Source organism: Vipera ursinii (assembly GCF_947247035.1).
Source record: "Vipera ursinii genome assembly, chromosome: Z".
Lineage (NCBI taxonomy): Eukaryota > Metazoa > Chordata > Lepidosauria > Squamata > Viperidae > Vipera > Vipera ursinii.
The window spans coordinates 18,137,479-18,159,697 of NC_139517.1; the positions used below are offsets into that span (position 1 = coordinate 18,137,479).

Genomic DNA, 22,219 nt, shown 5'->3' on the forward strand with positions numbered 1-22,219 from the left:
TTCAATTTGACAGGTAAGCAGAGAGAGATGGATTCTCAGACTGGAAGGAGTCTGGCAATGTAACTTTATTATACAGTCATAGCTAGTACTTTGGGTGTGCTTCTTGTCTGGCCTGCCTTGCAAGATTAACATTGGGGCTGTAGGGGTCTGGTGACTCTCTTTTGGATTTGGAAGTCCTCATAAGAAAAAAAAAAGAAAAGAAAAGAAAAATGTGTATGAAAATGAAAATCAAAGAACTAGCAATAGCACTTAAGACTTATATACCACTTCACAGTGCTTGTAAGGGGTCTACAGAGTCAACATATTTCTTTCTCCCAACAACCTGGGTCCTCATTTTACCAAACTGGGAAGGATGGAATGCTTGAGCCGGCCAGGATCGAACTGCTGGCAGTCGGCAGAGTTAGCCTGCAATACTGCATTCTAACCACTGCGCCACCAAGGCTCTTCCATATAGATATTTCAGCAGATTGATTTGGAAAGGAAATGGAGGCCGGCAATTAGAAGCTTTCAGGTGAAGATTTTGTTAATGGGAGAACTTTTATTCTCTTTATAAACTTTGAAATTTTTTTGCTTGTGCCTTTTTCTGCTACAGGAAACCACTCTATACGGTGCCTGCATTCACTTTCGAGAACCTCTTGGTGTCGTGGGAATTGCCTGTCCAGACGATTACCCCCTCCTCAGTTTTGTCAGCTTGTTTGCTGCAGCAATTACACGTGGCAACTGCATTGTGATTATTCCCAGTGAGCGATACCCTTTGCCTGCCCTGGACTTGATTCAGGTATTTTCTGAATGTTTCTGACCTATTTTGAAGATCATTAAAAAAGGCATGAATGAACATACACGTGACGTATGCCTGCCCTCATGTGTGAACCTCAATTACTCCACGGAGTGTACCACCTATTTCTCTTTTAAGTATTTTTCCCCCTGCTCATGGAATATTTATTTATTTAGCAAAAAAAAAAAAAGTACATGTCGGCCACTTGGCAAGACTCTGGGGCCATGGTGGCGAACCTATGGCACGCATGCTACAGGTGGCACGCAGAGCCCTCTCTGTGGGCACGCGCGCGGTCGCCCCAGTCCTAGGCCTTCAGCTGGGTTTTATAAAACCTTTTCGCTTTAGGCCTCCGCCACCGTGTGCACAAAAAAAAAGGTTCAATCAATCAATTTCAACTTCTCAGGGGGGGGGGAAGATCTCACAAAGTTGGAATTGATTGATTGAACTTTTTAGTCCCACCCAGTCTGCTATTACCACCGCAGCCACGTCCACCCAATGGGCCACACCCACCCAATGGGCCACGCCCACCCAGCACCCAACAATACATAAGTGGGTTTTGGGTTGCAGTTTGGACACTCAGTCTCTAAAAGGTTCGCCATCACTGCTCTGGGGTGTTGACATTTTATCAGAACCTGACAAAAACATAAAATTAAAGTCATACAAATGTGATTAATGTAAGTTTTATGCAAGTTTAAGAACTCCAAAATAATCTTAGCTCGGAAAAAACGGCAAGTAGAAGTTTGATTTGGAAATTTATAAACAGACTAGGGCCAGATGGATTTTAAATAAGATTTTGAAATGAATTACAAGAATCCTTCCTCTGGATTGTAAATATGTTTATTTTTGAAAGTATAAGAAATGTTCCCATCAGAAAATGCTGTTGATTAGGGGGGGGAAAGATAAGACGGGACTTTGAAGCTTGGACCACTAGAAGGAACCAGAAAGAACTAAAGTTTATAATTAAAGAGAGATCCACTGTACAGAATGGAGCAAAATATTTTTACCTTTTGAAGAAGAATTCATGGAGTTTTGAGAACATTGCACTGAGAAACTCTTAAAATTGTCTGCTGTCATAAAGCTAGGTTCAAAAGAGGTTATAGAAGAGAAACTAACTTTATTGAACAAGACAGAAGCTGGTTTTAATGTGGATTTTAAAATGACAGGTTACAAGAATGATATGAAAAAGGAAATTTATTTATTACATGTCTATGTCTAAAAGTCTTTTGGAGACATTGTTGACAGAAACCTTTCTTGTTGTTTTCTCTGTACTGGGGGTGGAGGAGAAGCTAAAAATTGAGCCAAAGAAGTTGTAGTTATTATTATCCTTATGCGGGTTGTTATTTTAATTTGCTTTAGGAATGTCTACATTTTTTTTTCCTTTTGAGTCTGGAAGGAACAGGCAGAATGGCTTCTGTGGTACCCCAAGAATGCAAAATTCCTCACATGGGAAGAGCTTAAGTCTGTCTTCGGGAAGTTGCATAAGAAGACAATTGTATACATGCCCTTATCCTGTCATAGTGTTAATAGATAGACAAATATATTTGTAATTTATTACGCAATTAATAAAAGCAAGGAACTTAGGTGGTTTAATAAAATGGAAGGAATTGAGGTGATAGGAGTAGGGAATCAGATATCATAGCTATTAGCAATGTATCACAACCTTGGCAACTTTAAGAGGTGAGGACTTCAACTCCCAGAATTCCCCAGCCAGCATGCTGGCTAGGGAATTCTGGGAGTGGAAGTCCAGAATTCTTAAAGTTAAGGAACAACTATATTAGAGTCACACATGATTTCTTAACAACGTATAGGTTTATCCTCCCTTCCTTTAAGGCAGGGTCTCAAATTATGTATCTGCTTTCTGCCATTTTATTTATTTATTTTATTTAATTTATTTAATTAGTTTTATATACCGCCCTATTCCCGAAGGACTCAGGGCGGTTTACAGGGCAAAGTTTAAAAAACAATATAAAAGTTAAAATAGAAATAGAATTAAAATAAATTACATTAATTACTAGCCCAACAAATTAAAACAAAGTTTAAAACTTAAAACCCCTCAGTCCAGGCCAGATAGATCAAAGAACGAAGTTTTCAGGTCCCGACGAAACGAACGAGGGTCGGGGGCAGTTCCGAGTTCCACAGGTAAGTCATTCCATAGGACAGGCGCGCCCACAGAGAACGCCCTCCCTCTGGGGATCACCCGCCAGCACTCCCTGACCGGCGGCACCCTAAGGAGGCCCTCCCTATGGGAGCGCACAGGACGATGGGAAGTTGATGCTGGCAGCAGGTGCTCCCTCAGATAATCCGGGCCCATGCCATTTAGGGCTTTATAGGTCATCACCAGCACCTTGAATCTCACCCGGAGGGCAACTGGAAGCCAATGCAGCTCGCGGAGAAGAGGCGTTACACGGGAGTATCGGGAAACTCCCATCACAACTCGCGCGGCTGCATTCTGCACCAGTTGAAGCCTCCGAGCGGTCCTCAAGGGCAGCCCCATGTAGAGAGCGTTGCAGTAGTCTAACTGGGAGGTCACGAGCGCATGAGTGACTGTGCGTAGGGCATCTCGGTCCAGATAGGGCCGCAACTGGCGCACCAGGCGAACCTGGGCAAAAGCCCCCCCTGGTCACGGCTCCTATATGATCTTCCAAACTGAGCCGTGAATCCAGGAGGACGCCCAAGTTACGAGCCCTATCAACGGGGGGTAACACCTCACACACACCCCATAGTTAGCCTATATTTTCTCACATTTTCAACAACACACTGAGGCCTAAATGTATCCATCCAAGAGTTCTTGAAGAACTCATGTAAAATTGCTGAGCTAGCAAAAAATAGGTAATTTGTTGCTCAAATCAGTGCTGGAACAAATTTTGGCAGATTTTTAGAGTGTCAACAAATATGTGAATAGAAACAAGATGCTGTACTTGGATTCTCAAAAGCCCTTCAGAGTTTTTCATCGATGACTCTTGAGTAAACATAGTGTCTATGGGATGAGACGAAGTGTTTCTTTAAGACCTACCAACTGCTTAAAGAAGAGAGAACAAAGAGTAGGAATAAGCAGGCATTTTTCTCAGAGGAGAAAAAACATGGAGTCCCTTGAGGATCCCTATGCTGGGAACTATTGCTTTTTAAATTCTTGATAAAGGCTCTTGATTTCGGATTAAGCCCTGAGCTGGCTAAATTTGTAGATGATTGCAAACTGTACAGAGTACAGGAAGTCCTCGATTACAACCATTTCTTTTAGTAAGCATTTGAAGTTACAACAACACTGGGGGAAAAAGTGGCTTATGACCACACTTACGACCGTTGCAGCTTCCCCAGGGCCACATGATCAGAATTCAGCCGCTTGGCAACCGGCATCGATCTGATGATCGTTGAAATGTCCTGAAGTCACGTGATCACCTTTTGCCAACCTTCTGATAAGCAAAGTTAATGGGGAAGCCAGATTCACTTTAGTAACCATGTTACTGATTTAACAACTTAAGTGATTCATCATAGCAACTGTGTCAAGAAAAGTCATAAAAGGAGGGCAATTCTCACTTAACAAATGTTTCTCTTAGCAACAAAAATGTTGGGCTCAATTGAGGTCGTAACTCAAGGACTACCTGTATCAGTTGCAATTGCCCTTTCGTATGTTTTAGACTGCCATTCCTCGTCATTCTTCATGCTGGTTAGGAACGATGAGAGTTTTGGTCCCATTAGAACAGACATGTCAAACACAAGGCCCGGGGGCCAGATCCGGCCCGCAAAGTGGTTTCATGTGGCCCGCGAAGCCATCCTGGAAACAGTGAGGGAAGGACCCCCACTGCCTTGGCCCTGGCCCAGAGACCCTCCTCCTGCCAGAGACCCTCAGATCTGTCCCACTCCTGCCCAGGCCCCCATTGGCACCCTTGATGCAAACGATGTAGAGCTGGCCACGCCCACCCAGTAGGCCATACGCACTCTGGCCACACCCACCCAGTAGGCCACGCCCACCCGCCCCCCTGAGGGCAACTGCAATGCTGATGCGGCCCTCAATGAAATTGAGTTTGACACCCCTGCATTAGAAGATAATAAGTCAATTCTTTATTGCAGGGGTCTCCAAACTTGGCATTCTTTTTATTCCCACACTGGCTAGAGAATTGTGGGAGTTGCAGTCCACAGTCTTAAAGTTGACAAGTTTTAAATGACCCCTGCTTTTTATTGGAAAATACTGTCAATGAAGAACAGGAATAAATGGCTCTTATAAAAATAATAAAGCAAGCCTAAATTAAAACAGTATTAAATATATATATATTAAGATAGAGAGGAGGAAGAAGAAAATGTTAAAGATTTCTCTCTACTCTTCACAAGGAAAAACCTTGGTGAAGTTATAATCTTTACTAGGTTTATAAACTACTTAAATCCATAAGATTATCATGCCTCAGCTTCCATCTCTCCTAGATTTTGGATAGAAAACACAAATAGATGTGTGTGGCCTACTTTAGGATCTTAGGAAAACTGTATGATTCACTTTGTTTTGCTGGTTATAGTAACAAGCAGATTGTTGGCTGACTTTGGATCTGTATTTCCCAAAAACTGGTCTTCTCTAGAATTGCAAAATAATAAGCAGAGCCAAGGAGCTTCAGAACTCTTGACCTAATTATGTCAATATTGTTTCTTGGACTAAGGGATTGGTCAAAAGAATGTGAGAGAGATATTCCTTGCAGATGGGTAGTTCTAGGGCCTTTGGGAATGGATGCAATAAAAGTAAAATAACTGGAACCCTAAACAGAGAGGTTCCTATATGCTTTTCACGCCATGCTCCATGCAAAGATAGATGAAAGTTGTAGTCTGGCATAGCTGGAGGACACCAGCTGAGGGAATTCATTACATGTACAGAAATCTGTAATGGTGGACTTGGTATTACGTTTTCTATAAATCCAATTGTTTGCTTTCTGAAATCCATATTCAAACTTCCAACGTTCAAGTGGAGCTGTTTAAAGATGGCAGTCAGGCTTGCTTATTTTATCATTTGCTTCCCCATCTCATCGTGTGGAGGGTTTGGTGCCTCTTTTCATTTCGTAGAGTTCATCATAGATAGTACGGCTTTCTGGGTTATAACGGTGAGAAAAATGTTAAGGGTTTCCAATTACAAATAGTTAAGTCTTAAGCTGCTCGAGATGGCAGGATGTGCTACGTCTACTGGGAAAACGTACAAAGATCTAAAGATGGGACAGAGAAAGTCGACAGTAAAGAGCACAATGTTACTTTACAAGCTCCCGTTCCCAATCTGAAGTTAGCAAAGCCGTAGCATTGTTTTGTCCAGTTGTTTTGTACACTTATTAAGCAGAATCACCTGTTGTCAGAATAGCATGGATGGAAAACTACTGACTTGCTAGATTCTCTCTGTGGGATGACAATAGGTAAAGGTAAAAGGTAAAGGTTCCCCCCGCACATGTGTGCTAGTCGTTTCCGACTCCAGGGGCCAGTGCTCATCTCCGTTTCAAAGCCGAAGAGCCGGCGCTTGTCCGAGGACGTCTCCGTGGTCATGTGGCTGGCATGACTAGACGCCAAAGGTGCACGGAACGCTGTTACCTTCCCACCGTAGTGGTCCCTATTTTTCTACTTGCATTTTTACGTGCTTTCGAACTGCTAGGTTGGCAGAAGCTGGGACGAGTAACAGGCGCTCACTCTGTTACGTGGCACTCGGGATTCGACCCGCCAAACTGCCGACCTTCTGATCGACAAGCTCAGCGTCCTAACCCACTGAGCCACCGCGTGACAATGCAGGGGATGACAATGCAGTCGTTCAAATAGGAGAAGGGAGCCCTTGGAACTAAAATTCTTAATCCTTATAACAGGAATCATCTTGTCTGTCCATCCCTACCTGCTCAAAATAAGCTACTTTGAATAAAATATGTCTGACAGTTGAGAAGACAAGCATTAGATTGCAATATTGATTCTTAAAACCAAGGGTGGACAACTGTCAGGACTGAAAAAGCTACTTTTTTCTTTCACTAAAAAGACCCACCAACCTGAACCAAGTGCAGAATTCTGGTTCAAGAATGCCAAAATTTATCGTCTATGGCAGACATGTCAAACACAAGGCCTGGGGACTGGATGCGGCCCGCGAAGTGGTTTCATGTGGCCTGCGAAGCCATCCTGGAAAAAGTGAGGGAACGGCCCCCACTGCTTGGCCATGGCCCAGAGACCCTCCTTCCGCCAGAGACCCTCAGATCTGTCCCACTCCTGCCCAGGCCCCCATAGGCACCCTTGATGCGAACGATGTAGAGTTGGCCACGCCCACCCAGTAGGCCATACGCACTCTGGCCACGCCCGCCCAGTAGGCCACGCCCATCCAGTAGGCCATACCCACCCGGACCCCTGAGGGCAACAGCAATGCTGATGCGGCCCTCAATGAAATTGAGTTTGACACCCCTGGTCTATGGAGATTCTCAGTCATCCAGGTCATGGTTGTCCCAAAGGTGCTTTTTTCAAGAGGCAACTGGACTTTCTTGTTTTTTTTCTTTGAAGACATTTTACTTCTCATGCAAGAAACTTCTTCAGCTCTGAGGATGGTGGGGAATGGAAAGATTTATATTCCTTGCAGACAGCTGGTCGTTTGCATTCATTTAGAGCAGACATGTCAAACACAAGGCCTGAGGGCCAGATGCGGCCCACAAAGTGGTTTCATGTGGCCCGTGAACCCATCCTGGAAACAGTGAGGAACCAGCCCCTGTTGCCTTGGCCCTGGCCCAGGCTGGCCGGGAGCCAATGTACAATTTTGTGGTGGCCATCTATGCTGAAACACATTCAGTCTTAGCTCCACAAGGCCATCTGGACACATCAAGGGACCAGCCCCTGCCGTGTCAATCCCGCCCCCTGGGCGCACACTGGGGAGGTATCACCCTTTGTGAGGAATGAAGAAATGCACCATTGCTTGGAAGTGGCAAGCACATGGCCCTGCCTACTTCGGGCAGGCTAGGGACTGGGCAGCATTGCACTTTTCTTCAGATTCACGCCACCCGGCTCAGCCTCTCTGCACTGTGAGGAGAGCACCCCGCTGCCTGCCAAAACCAGGCAGGCTGGGGGCTGGGCAGCACTGCGCAGGTAACGTCGACTCTCATGCTGCTCATGGCATCCCCTCCCCCAGAGCCCACCAAGCCGGATATGTGAAGTAGGCGAGTGCCATGTCCTGGCCACTTCCAGGCGATGGTGCATTTCTTCATTCCTCATGAAGGATGACACTTCTCCAGCTGTGTTTCTTGCCTGTTTTTCTCCCTCCCTCATCTCAAATATTTTCCCACCACTCGAAGGAAGGAAGGAAGGAAGGAAGGAAGGAAGGAAGGAAGGAAGGAAGGAAGGAAGGAAGGAAGGAGAGGGAGGGTCTGAGGGAAGTCCTGCTTTAGTCCTTCCCTGCTGCCCTTTCACCATCCCCTTGGCCTCTCCTCCTGGGGTCTCCCATCCTATTGCTAAGGAAGCTTTGGATACAAAGCCAGGTCTCCTCACATGGAGAGGGAGTGGGTCTCCCTCTTGACTTTGCTCTCGTACCCATCATGAGCAACCTGGCTAAGGAGAACAAGCATAGCAGAAGCAGCCTTGAGGAGGAGGTAAGTGCAGCTGGGCACCCCCTTGGGTAAGTGAGGCTGAGCTTAGTGCCGTGGGTGTTTGAGGACTGGGCTGGGCATTTGATCTCCGTGCCACCGTCCAGCCCCTCCCGCATGGCCTGAGAGGAACAGTGAGGCTCCTCCAGTGGACCGTGCCTTGGCACTTGCCCCGGTCCCATCTCTGTCTGCCAGAGACCCTCACATCTGTCCCACTCCTGCCCAGGCCCCCATAGGTACCCTTGACGCGAATGATGTAGAGCTGGCCATGCCCACCCAGTAGGCCACACGAATTCCAGCCACGCCCACCCAGTAGGCTGCTCCCACCCTGGCCACACCCACCCGGCCCCCTGAAGGTAACGGCAATGCTGATGAGGCCCTCAATGAAATTGAGTTTGACATCCCTAATTTAGAGAGTCGTTGAGGCCATTTGGAGGTTTATCTGTGTCCTCAGGGTCACCTAAGTAGTGCAAATGGGTGTGGAGCCATCTTGGAACTGCTGAAAGGACTGTGTTGCGTGAAGCTTCTTGGATGAGAAGCAAAATGTCTTCAGAGGAAAAACAAAGTCCAGTTGCCTCTTGAAAAAGCACCGTTGGGCCAAAATTTATCAAAATTGAACTACAGATTTACTAGGCCCCGAGAGTGTGGAAGGATCCATCTCCTGGTTATATTAGCTCTGTTGACTGGTGTTTTACTTAGTTGCTATGTATTTGAATGTTTGTCTTTATGATGTAATTGTTTTTATTTCTACTTGATAATGTTCACCATCCAGAATCACTTCTTGAGATGGGTAGCTTTATAAATTGATTAAATTAAATGATTAATTGACTGAGCTCCTGCTCTGCGACAGAATTTATTACTAATAGGAGAACCAAACTCACTAGTATAATGAGTACGCTCCTGGTTTTTCTCCCCAGAGATCTTCTTCAAACACTTTAGTTTAAGGGGAGGAGATGGGAGGAATTGCCTTTTTTCATCTTTGTTAGATCATTGAAAGCCCAAAGCTCTGCTGTATTACAAATCATCCTGACATTTATGGCAGTATATGAGTGTTCTTCTGCTGTTTTTAATAAAGTTGACAAGAGATGTTGATTTCTAAAGAAAGACTTCTCAATTTATCCAAAAAAAAACACGATTGTTTTGAACAATAATGTACTGCAGCAAGAATTTTATAGCATGGGACAGGTATCTCCGACTTAGGGTCTGTCCTGCAGATACAAGTAGTTGTCGACGTACGACCACAACTGACCCCACAATTTCTGTTACTAAGCAAGACAATTGTTAAGTTTGCCTCATTTTACAACCTTTCTTGCCCCAGTTCTTACGCGACTCACCGCCGTTGTTAAGTTAGTGACATCCTACATTGTAACTGTCAGTGCCCCAAACAGGTAGTCATGCTTTGTTTTGGAGTGACCTTTCCTAGAAACCTAATGGCTCTGATAGAGATGTGTTGATGGAAAGAAAAATCTACTGGGTTTTTGAGTGTTTTATTTATTTTTATTTCTGTGTGAACTTATGAATAATTTGGGGAGAAGCAGTAAGGAAGAAACAATATGCAAGAAGCAAATCTGTCAATTTTGGCTAAAATGAGGCTTCCCCCCCCCCACACACACACACTGTTTCTCTTCCATTTATCAAAGAACGTACAGGTGGTCCTCGACTTACAACAGTTTGTTTAGTGACCCTTCAAAGTTAAAAACGGCACTGAAAAACGTGACTTATGACCGTTTTTCAAACTTACAACTGTTGCAGCATCCCCAGGGTCACGTGATCGTGGGCCACATGATCAGAATTTAGACGCTCAGCACCTGGCGCACATTTATAAACTTCTGACAAGCAAAGTTAATGGGGATACCAGATTCACTTGACAAGCATGCTTAACGATTGCAGTGATTCACTTAACAACTGTGGCAAGAAAGGTTGTAAAATGGGACAAAACTCACTTAACAAATGTCTCAGCAACAGAAATTTGGGGCTCCACTGTGGTCATAGGTCAAGGACTATCGGTAGGAAACAAGTTGAGGGTTCATACGCGCATGAGGAACATGGTACTAAAAATGGTAGATACGGGCTCACTTAGGCTCAGTCTAGAAATCTCAAATGTTTGTCAATATGGCATTATAGCAGTCATTGTGTTTTCATTTTTTGCAGCTAGGTTTCTGTGGCAGCTTTCCCCCCCCCCCCCCGATACCAAAAAACAGTCACAACATGAATCATCTTTAAAGCATGACAGCTACACATTCAAGGATAGGTGTTACCCTGTAAAGAGAGCATATTGGCTTATTTTCCTATCATATAGGTGGTTAATGGCATCCACTTTCCCATCCCTCTTTATTGTTAACAGGTATTCGACACCTCTGACGTGCCTGCTGGGGTGGTGAATATCATCTCTGGCTCCCGGGATTATTTGAGTCGAAGTTTATCTGAGCATCATGATGTCCAAGCCATGTGGTACTTCGGCTCTAAAGAGGTGAGTGTCCTTGCAGGCTGTGGGACGGGTTGGGCCAATTTGCCACAACCAACTCACCGTGGCCATCGTGCTGTGGCACAGCTCATCGCAGTCAACTTGCCGTGGGACAATTCAACATTTCAATTTAATTATTTTAAATAGTTTAAAAAATATTTTAATTTTTGTCATTCCCATTTCATTTTGTCCCTCTTTTTGTATCCTTCCTTCTTAATGATTCTGTTCTACCTTTTCTTCTTTCTTTCTGTGGGAGCGCCAGCCCTGTGGAACCAACTTCCCCTTGAGCTCCGGATGGCCCCGGATCTCCGGTCCTTTCGCCACGGCCTTAAAATATTCCTTTTCCATCAGGCTGACCTGGACTGACGACAGGGATTTTTAAAATGTTTTTAATTTTGTTATTGGGGCTGCTAGTTTAATTCTTTTTTAACTTTTATATTATTGTATTTTTTATTGTTGTTGGCCGCCCTGAGTCCTTCGGGAGATAAGGCAGCATATAAGTCCCAAAAATAAATACCGGCGTATAAGACGACCCGGCGTATAAGACGACCCCCTACTTTTAAGAAGTTTTTCAAGGTTTTTTGTCTTATACGCCGGAAAATACTTACATGCCCTGCCCTCCCTGTCCGTCGCAGAGGAGGCGAAGGCCCGACTGGCCCCGCTGGCCCTCCCACTGCTCCCGCGCTTCTGCTGGCCCCCGAGACGCAGCATTTCCCGGGCGGCAGGCAGCGCCGGAGGGCAGCCGCCACCCCGCCACGGCCGGCGCCCCTCCTGCTTTCCCCCCCCAGGCCTTGAACTTCTCCCATTCGGCGCAGGGCGGGGCAGCTCCGCCCGCAGCCTCTTTTTCATGTGCCGCTTCCCTCTCACCGTCGGCCGTGGCGTGCTCGGCCCGGGCTCCCGGTCCCTCTTCCCAGCCGGCTTCCCGCCCTGCCCCTCATGGAGCTGGACTGGGCGTGCAGCCTCTCGGTGTGGCTGCTTTTCCTGGGCAGCCTGGCGGTGCGGCTCCTGCGCTCGGACCTGTTGCTGAGCTGGCGGCTGCTGCTGCGCGTGGGGCTGCTGCCCCTCAGCGCCGCGCTCACGGCGGCTGCCTGCTGGCTCGTCTCGGCCAGCACTGCCCGGCGGAAGCGCAGCGTCAGACAGGAGCAGGACTTCCCTGCCGGCTCCCGTCCGACGCTCTTCCCTCTTGAGGCAGCTGCTGCCTCAAGAGGGAAGAGCGAGCCGGCTCTTCCCTCCTGAGGCAGCAGCTGCCTCAAGAGGGAAGAGCGAGCTGGCAGGGAAGTCCTGCAAACGCACGCGCACGCAGGACTGCCCTGCCGGCTCCCGCCAGACGCCACCCACTGATTTTCCGGCGTATAAGGCGACTGGGCGTATAAGACGACCCCCCAACTTTTGAGGTGATTTTCATGGGTTAAAAAGTCGTCTTATACGCCGGAAAATACGGTAAATAAATAAATATTAGTGTGGTGAGTGTGGTGAGTTGTCCTGCTGTTGGCCACAGTGCAGTAAAATACAGAACTACAGCCTCAGGTTTTTACCAACTTAAGTACTAGCCATTTCTATAACAACAAATTATATTAATCAACAAGACCCCAAAGTCAAGAGTTCATTTTTTATTTTATTTTTTGTCTCGAGCACAAAGCCCAGACATGGTTTCTGAGCAGAAGCAAAGCTCGGTATGTTCTTTTCTCTAAAGAGAAATTGGGAATGCAGGTTGACAGTTTTCAACTATGAAAACTATGTGTTTGTTTGTTTGTTTGTTTATAGAATTTATATGGCTGCCCACTCTGAAATGCACGTTGTTCTCAGTTCTTGAGTTTGCCAACTGTACAGCCTTCTGTAGGGGCACAAACCCTATTTAAAAATTACATGAAACATTTATTTTTTATTTTAATTCCATTTATATCCCGCCCTTCTCCGAAGACTCAGGGTGGCTTACAAGCTTAGCAGTAGCCTTCATTCTATGTATATGCCTGCTTGTTAGGGCTTTCATACACACCCCAAGCGGCATTATTACACAGTCAGCTTAATTGCCCCCAACAATCTGGGTCCTCATTTTACCTACCTCGGAAGGATGGAAGGCTGAGTCAACCTTGAGCCTGGTGGGATGCGAACCTGCACTAATTACAGGCGGCTGGTGTTACTTAAGGAGGCATTAGCCCACTGCTCCACCATGCCCAAGCCTATTCTGTTTTCTTAAGTTGTTGTTATTACTACTAGCAAATTTTGACTTTATAAGCACGCCATTGCTGTTGCTCCTTTCTTAACCTTCTTTCTGAGCCTTAACGTTTAGCTTTGGCAATGAAAGTTAAAGGCTAGAACTGCTGTCTAATGAAATCGTAATGAGAGGCTCTTTCTGCCTTCAAGACGTAGCCCAGGGAGCAGGAAGGGATGGCTTCTCCTACCCTTAAAGCCGTAATATTGGGATTCCCCATTTGTCAGTGCCTTGCAACTCTAAATGCTGATACTACAGGGTTTGTATTTTGTTGTGAGAAAACTCGAAAAATTACCATGGGTTCCTTCCTGAAAAGCAAATGACTCAAAGGCAACCTGTTCAAACAGGTCCTGGGGTCACTGGACTCCAGGAAATCCCACTACAGGGAGTTCTCGACCGACGGCCACAACTGAGGCCTAAATTTTGAGCCCAAAATTTCTGCAGCTAAGCGAGGCATTTTGTTAAGTGAGTTTTGCCCCATTTTACAACCTTCCTTGCCACGGTTCTTAAGTGAATCGCCGCGGTTGTTAAATTAGTAACACAGTGGGTAAGTGAATCTGGCTTCTCCCATTGACTTTGCTTGCCAGAAGGTCACAAAAGCTGATCACGGGACCCCCCCCCCCCCCAGACACTGCAACCATCATAAACGTCAGCCAGTCGACAAGCTTTTGAATTTTGATCCCTGGGGATGCCGCAACAGTTGTAAAGTGTGAAAATCGGTCATAAGTCACTTTTTTTCAGCGCCGTTGTAACTTTGAAAACAGTCACTAAATGAACTGCTGTAAGTCAAGGACTACTTGTACTGCACTGTGCCCTGTCCATCTTCAAATGTAGCTGAGTTCCACAGCTGGTTTGTTGAGCAAGCCAAAGTCAGCCTTCCCAGCAAGCCGATTAAAAAAGCCCTGGTTTGTTCAGCCAATGACTACTTTTATTTTCTCTCGGTTTTCTTCTGTCAGTTCTCAGGTGGTATCCCAAGTATACTAGAGCCTTGGTGGAGCAGTGGGCTAATGCCTCCTTAAGTAACAACACCAGCTGCCTGCAATTAGTGCAGGTTCGAGTCCCACCAGGCTCAAGGTTGACTCAGCCTTCCATCCTTCCGAGGTAGGTAAAATGAGGACCCAGATTGTTGGGGGCAATTAAGCTGACTTTGTAATAATGCCGCTTGGGTGTGTGTGTGTGTGAAAGCCCTAATAAGCAGGCATATACATAGAATGAAGGCTACTGCTAAGCTTGTAAGCCGCCCTGAGTCTTCGGAGAAGGGCGGGATATAAATGGAATTAAAATAAAATAAAATAAAATAAATACTAGACAAGTTAAGAACAATAAGGTTTTTATACGGTGAAGGGTTGTTGGTTTTTCTCCACGCATTAGTCGATTTTGCCTGCGTGCTGTGGAATTTTTTGGAAATGAGCATTTTTGAGGTTTACCTCTTATTTATAGTTGGTGTGAGTCTGCTTCTGAGTTTGAAGCATATGGGGGGGGGGTTTCTGCTTTTGTGGGGATTATTGGGGGATAGGTCTGTCATTTTTGTTTTTCTTTTGCGGGTGCATATTTTGGTAGCATTGTGAGGATTGATATTTGTTGGGTTTTGTAGGGGATAGTTGTGGAATATCATGCAAGATATGTGTCTTTCTTTTTTTTTTAAGTCACTAAGTCCCCTGATGGGAGATGAGTTTTTCTGGGGGCTTGTATGTGGTTTGGCATTTGGAGACACGATCTTTAGGGGTTTGAATGAAGAGCAAAAAAAGGACAGATTAAGGAGGGATATCTTTTTAAGCTATTTTTGCTTTGTTCAATAAGAGATGCATAGGGATGACAGTAGACCAGGAATAAATGCTAGGCTTAGAATGACAAGCATAATTTATAAACAGCTTCCATTTTAGATTCCTTGCCCGAACTAAACCTTGGTTCAATGTCTTGAATGAATGAAAATCTTTGGTCATGCTGCTTCGTGATCCCTGTGAGAAATATAAGTGGCAATCCAACTCAAGGTATTCCGACAAGGTCCCCCTTAACCTGGAAGCAGCCAAGATACTTTTCTCTCCTTGTTTTTCTTAACCTTGTGAACTCTTAAGATGTATGGACTTCAATTCCCAGAATTCCCCAGCTAGCATCTTAAACTTCAGAAGGTTGAGACACACTGTATTAGATAGTCGCAGAAGAAAACTGGGTGTTCCCGAGCCACCGTTTTCAGGGTTGTGAGCCAAGTCTTGTCTTTTAAAATGGAATCTGTTTTAAATTACCAGCCGTCTCTTCCTCTTCCTTCATAAAGTGTTAGGTGACATTATATCTTTACTTAGCAGGAGCCACTGTACTCGATCCTTTCCTTGGCAATCGATAATATGAAAACAATGCATCCATGTTAGATGACCAATAATGGAAAATATACGTAGCTCAGGATTGAAATGAGAGGGTCTTTGATACTCTCTGAGCTTGGTTGTTTTCTTGCAGACGTTTCATTACCTAGTCCAGGGGTAGGCGTGGCTGGCTCAGGAATTCTGGGAGTTGAAGTCCACGAGTCATAAAAGAGCCAAGGTTGCCTACCCCTGACCTAGTCTATCATTAGTCTGGCTCAGGGGTGTCAAACTCAGTTTCATTGAGGGCCGCATCAGCATTGCGGTTGCCCTCGGGGGGGGCGGGTGTGTGTGGCCTGGGTGGGCGTGGCCTACTGGGTGGGCGTGGCTAAAGTGCATATGGCCTACTGGGTGGGCGTGGCCAGGTCTACAACGTTCGCATGAAGGGTGCCTATGGGGGCCTGGGCAGGAGTGGGACAGATCTGAGGGTCTCTGGCAGAAGGAGGGTCTCTGGGCCAGGGCCAAGGCAGTGGGGGCCGTTCCCTCACTGTTTCCAGGATGGCTTCGCGGGCCACATAAAACCACTTCGCAGGCCGGATCTGGCCCCCGGGCCTTGTGTTTGACATGTCTGGTCTGGCTAGTATGGGTGATATTACCTAGTTTGGGTAACGAAACAAAACAGCCAGGCTCAGAAAGCACCATAAGCCACTCATGTTCGAAAAGGTTGCATCAGATTTATTTATTTTTTATCACATTTTTTATTAGTTCATCAAAATATAAAATACAAAAGGAAATTCAGAAAAGTAATAGAAAACTAGGAGGAGGGGGAAGGAAAAAGAAAAAAAACACGGTGTAAAGAGTAAAAAGTAAAGAACAAGGCACCGACTTCCAACTCTCTTTTTAGCACAGTAGAAAACAACATTATAACCTCAACGTTTTACTTTTACACAGCAGTATATACTAGCCATTTCTATAATAACAAACCTATCTAATAAGCAAAGACAAAATCAAAGTTTCTTTTTTTTTTTCATTGCCAGCTCAAAATCCAGAAGCAATTTCCAAATAGAAACAAAATTAAATATATTCTCCTCTTTGGGTAAAAGAATCAATTTGACCATCTCTGCTTCTCCTAGCTGTGGAGAATAATATAAACTTCTGTTTACTCATTAATCTTTTATCATAATTTTTATTAAAAGAATTCCCTTATGCTATTTCAGGTTTGTTTTTTTCTAACCCTGAAGGGAGAAAAGGTTGAAACGCATTTATGATACTGACACTAGCTGAGAGACAATGTTTGAGAATACTCACAGAGTAAGGCCTATTCAAGAAACTTTTAAAAAAGTGTTTGCCATGAATCAAATGCTATGCATCAGGGAGGATCCTACAAGGAAGAGGTATAAACATTCCAGAACAAACAGGAGGAAGAGGAGAAATTTTTTTATTAAATTTATATATAAAATTCTATTTATTTATTAAAATTTTATGCCACCCTTCTCCCCTAGAAGATGACTCTGGACACTACAGTAGTGGCCAAAATTGTGAAAAACTTTTGGGAAAAGTGCATTTTTGAGGTTTGATGGCTAATAACACCACTTTTTTGGGGGGGGGGGAAGTAGTACCATAAAATTATATATCAATGGAAAGATAATTTAATCAAGAATGTAATCAACATAGTTTGTTCAATTATCTGTACTGTATTCTATGAAAAGTTATAGCCAAATAACCAGAAAAAGGAAGCACAACTTGTTTAGGTTGATAACGGGTAGCTTTCCTTCATCTGATTGTAGCCAATGAGCCACAAGTGTTTAGAGAGCCAATCAGGTGTCATCTTGTTTTGGCAATGAGCCAATCAGATCACACTGGGATCCAGTTACTGATGTCATGTATTGAAGCTGAGAGGAGGACATTTGTCAGTGTGTTATGTGATCGCTATCAAGTTCTTTCATTTAGTGAGCTTGTAAAACGTAATAAAATTAAAGTAATGGTGCAAAGAGTTGACTGGTTGCCCAGAAAGCGATGTAAAATAGTATTATTAAGTGAACAAGGCTACAGTTATAAAGAAATTAGAAGAAAAAAATTGGTGGAAACTTAACCAAAGGTGGCATTTCTACTGTACACTTTTCCCAAAAGGTTTCCACAATTTTGGCCACTACTGTAACGATGCAAAGGTTTTGAAAGTCTCGGGCCTAAATCAGTACAGCTCTATTTGCTTTATCACTTTATTGTTCTATTCATCTAGATGGCATTAATATCCAAACAACTTCAACAGTGTTTTCTTTTGCTATGTTTGGACCGTCCTTTTTTTTTTTTAAATCCCATTTATATCCCGCCCTTCTCTGAAGACTCAGGGCGGCTTACAATCTAAAGCACAATGTGCTTAGCAATAGCCTTCATTCTATGTATATGCCTGCTTATTAGGGCTTTCACACACACCCCCAAGTGGCATTATTACAAAGTCAGCTTAATTGCCCCCAACAATCTGGGTCCTCATTTTACCTACCTCGGAAGGATGGAAGGCTGAGTCAACCTTGAGCCTGGTGGGATGCGAACCTGCACTAATTGCAGGCAGCTGGTGTTACTTAAGGAGGCATTAGCCCACTGCTCCGCCAAGGCTCTTTTAAAGTCCGTCTTGTAGGAGGTTGTTGAAGTGGGTATCTCCTAACCGACAGGCCACTCACTACCATGTCTCTTTTTGTAGCCATCTGTTGTCAGGTAAATAAACATACAATGGCATCATAATAATGTTGATTCTTTCACCAACAGGGTTCCGGCCTTGTGGAATGGGCTTCTGCTGGGAATCTGAAGAGGACATGGGTGAATTACGGAATTGATAAACATTGTTGGAGTGATCACGAAGAATCAGGAGAAGAATTTCTTTACCAGGCCACCCAGTGTAAAAGTGTCTGGATGCCTATGGGTGACATATTTGCCAACTGAGCTTCAGGGAAGTAATTGGGAGGGGGGGGCAGGGTAAAAAACAAAAACCAAAACCCACCCCTATTGTTGATAATAAAAGAGCATTTCTCCATTTTGTTTAAACTGGTATCGAGCCGTTTTGAATGGAATTGGTGGTTCTTTCTGGGTATTTTCCCTTAGCAAATTCACATTCCCAGTGAGACAACAGAGCCTCCCTCTCATATATCCTCATCCATCCCCAGGTTAAGTGTCATGTTAGGTAACTGTTCTGCCGGGTGGGGCTACCCTCAATTCTTTTGAAAGGAGAAGGGCCACCCTAGGCTGTAGGAAGAGCCATAGTAGCCAAAAAAAATCACAAGGAATTTCCTAGCACCTTTTTCAGACCACTGTAATAAATAAATGCCTAAGCTGTTCAGAGTTGCACATAACTTCGTCAGATGCATGGATGGCTAAAGCAGCGTTTCTCAACCGAGGCAAAGTGTGGACTTCAATTCCCAGAATTCTAAGCCAGCCGTTCCCCATGCTGGCTGAGGAATTCTGGAAGTTGAAGTCCACGCATCTTAAAAGTTGTCAAGGTTAAGAAATAATGGGCGAAAGTGACATGGAATTTATAGCAGGATGTGGCAGAGGGAGGGAGGGGAATAGATAGGATGATTATTGTACAGGTGATGGAGCTGCAAAGTGGATTTTTGAAAGGGGATTCTGGTGGATTTATCAGGTAATTTTACAGGGTTTCTTTCTTTTTGTAGAATTTGCAACTCTCCCATTTTATGGCTTACAGTACAGTATTCACACTTTTCTCACTGGGCAACACCTGTTGGCAACTGTGCTGAGAGGAGCCTGCAAGGTCTATGGAAAAGTGTAGTCGTCAGAAGCTCCAATGTGTCTCGCATTGCTTAGTCCAGGAATAGACGGTTACCCAGTAAAAAAAAGGTCAGATTTAGGATTGCCAAATGAGATATTTCAGAAGCTGGATTAATTTGTTAAATGTGTGTCTCTTATCCAAGTTTAGTCTAATTGCAACTGAGTTAGTTATAACTTAAAAGAGAGCCAAGTTGGAAAAGACGGAAGATTATTGCCTTTTTTTGTAACAAAAATTGCCATTTCCTATTCAGCGCAACTCAATATTATTTGTAAACTTTTTTTTCCATTGCTCAGCTTAGGGAAGGGAGAGAGAGGGACATAGTTCAGTGGTAATATGATTTATTGTGTGCAGAAAGTTCTAGGTTGTCATCTGTGATATCTCTCTTCACTTGTTCATCAAATGTCGAGGTCTTTGAACTCCAGAATAACTGTGAGCCACTTCACAATTAAAATAAGATAGAAAACAGTATCAGATAAGAACATCAACTCCAATGGAAGGGAATATACATAGCTCAGGGTTGAACTGTGGAGTGCTTGGTGCTCTCTAGGCTTGGTTGTTTGCTGAGGTTTCGTTACTAAACTAGGTAGCATCATCAATGCAAGTAAGTGGGGGTGAGAAGTGAAATGTCTTCAAAGAAAAACAAGAAAGTCGAGTTGCCTTGCCAAAACGCACCTTTGGGATAACTATGATCTGGATGACTGAGAATCTCCATAGGCATTCAGCCATCATTAGACATACAAACACATTTATGCACCATTCAAAAGAGACAATAAAAAAAGTTAAGCAGGAAAGAGATAGGAACACATCCTCTCCAGCAGCCAAGACCAGGTAAGCAGGGTTTAATACCAATCCGGCAGAAAACAATACCCTAACCGAAGAACTATCAAGGAGAAAAACCACACCTCCACCAGAACAGGTAAGGCAAGTTACTGTATATAAACAGAGAACAAATAATTACGCTCACTAATAATGTTACTTAAAATGTTGAGGATCTGCTGTCATGCTGGCTGAGGAGTTCTGGGAGTTGAAGTCCACATATCCTAAAGTTGCCAAGATTGAGAAAACACTGGATTAGACTGACCAGGGGGTGTACATTAACTTAAGGCCATATTGCAGTGTTATTTTTTTTTTCAGTTTAAATTTTATTATTTTTTCCATATTTCTAGTACTTACACCTGTGGAGACCTTGGTGCTCTCTCTGAGCTTGGTTCTTTTCTTGTATATGTTTCATTATCCCACTAGGTAATGTGATGATGTTACTTAGTTGGGTAACGAAATGTCTACGAGAAAACAGCCAAGCTCAGACAGCACCAAGGATTCAATAGTTCAGCCCAGAGCTGCAAATATTCTCTTCTGTTGATCTTACCTACTTATCTTCACTGCCCAGAAGCCTTGATATTTCAGACAGTAGGTAGAAAGCCCCAGCTTTTAAAGTTTGTTTTAGACATCATCCTTTGCTGTCTATTTGGGGCACCAGAAGTTTTTTTTATTATTATTAAAAGGTTTTATAAAAGTTACAATACAAACCCACCCCCAAACCCCCCCTCCCCTTCCCCCACTTCCCAGAACTGAATACAGGGTTACAAAAATAACAATCAAAATCTAAATAACATTAACCAACTATATATGTAACCAAGTTCCTAACACACTTTAACTCCCCTTTAACATGAACACAAACAAAATAAAAGTAAACATAATAATAATAAACATAAAAACAAGATAATATCCATATTATTAAACAATACTAATAATAAAATATAATAAAAACTAATAAAAATACCATAAAACATACTAATATTAATAATATCATTCTATAATTCATTCATAAGCTAGATGAAACTTTTTAGTCCCATATTTATTCTAAATATAATCTATCCATCTTCTCCAGACCGAAATGTATCTTTCTTGTGAATGATCCTTCAAATAAGCAGAAATCTTAGCCATTTCTGCCAAATTTGACACCTTAAGTGACCAATTTTCTATAGCAGGCAAACTATCTTCCAATATTGACCTACCAAGACCCTTGCTGCTGTTATCAAATTCAACATCAAATTTGTTTCTTTAGTATCACAATCTATAACAATACCCAATAAAAACAATTGTGGAGAAAATTTTATCTTTCTCTTAAAAATCTTTTGAATATTCCACCACATTTTAATCCAAAAAGCTTTAATACTTTTTTTTAACAGATTGATGACAGGGCAATGACAGATTGGCTTCTTAAGTATGGCTTAAAGTGTGTGTGTGGGGGACTCTTACTGCTTCTAGCATATTTATTTATTTAATTACTTTTAATCTCAACTCATCACTCATGTGTAAACTGAGGATAAAACAGAGAACCTTTTTTCTCTCTCTCTCTCAAGAGCCAAGTAGTATGTGAAATTAACTTGATGGGTACATGAGGGAGGAGGGTCTGAAGTCCAAGATGAAAGGTATGTAGGTAGGACACAACGGACCCACCCACTCAATTTGCCCAGAAAGTGCGAGGTTTTTCTTTTCATCGACAGCTCTGGTTTGTCAAAGAAAGAGCAAGATAAGAATCCCCACATCGAAGTAACACTAAGCCAACTACAGACAGTAATTTTGTTCTAATTTAGCTGATTCCACAAGCAGATGCTGCCAAGCAGGAGCAAGTCACTGGTTTGCAACACCTGGTTTGTTTCCAGTAAGCTAGGGGTCTGGGCTTATAATTACATGTGAACCAGACGGTATGGTTAAAGTCCATGTTATGAACTCAAATGTCACCCAATCAGCAATGTAAATGTAAAAAGGTTGAGCCATTTGCAGGTGTTTGAGTTCTTGTAATTGGATACAACCATTCTGCTATGCTTTAGTTGGGTATTTTGTCTCTGTGTGTATATATCTATATATCTATATCTATACTATTTCCATATACACCAGCTGCCTGCAATTAGTGCAGGTTCGCATCCCACCAGGCTCAAGGTTGACTCAGCCTTCCATCCTTCCGAGGTAGGTAAAATGAGGACCCAGATTGTTGGGGGCAATTAAGCTGACTTTGTAATAATGGCGCTGGGGGGGGGGTGAAAGCCCTAATAAGCAGGCATATGCATAGAATGAAGGCTACTGCTAAGCTTGTAAGCCGCCCTGAGTCTTCGGAGAAGGGCGGGATATAA

General features: G+C 43.7%; 1 protein-coding gene across 5 annotated transcripts in view; it reads left to right on the forward strand.

The window, feature by feature from the left end:
- Positions 1-18,343, forward strand: part of ALDH16A1 (aldehyde dehydrogenase 16 family member A1) — a 56,449-nt gene extending 38,106 nt beyond the window's left edge. For 3 of the 5 annotated variants that reach the window (XM_083376539.1, XM_083376541.1, XM_083376540.1), the window contains 3 exons: positions 593-778; positions 10,679-10,804; positions 18,068-18,343. In XM_083376539.1, coding sequence (XP_083232665.1) covers positions 593-778; positions 10,679-10,804; positions 18,068-18,241 — 486 coding nt within the window. In that variant the 3' untranslated portion in view covers positions 18,242-18,343. The remainder of the gene's footprint in view (positions 1-592; positions 779-10,678; positions 10,805-18,067) is intronic. The other 2 variants (XR_014494118.1, XR_014494119.1) reach the window with 1 other exon arrangement.
- The last annotated feature ends 3,876 nt before the right edge of the window (positions 18,344-22,219 follow it).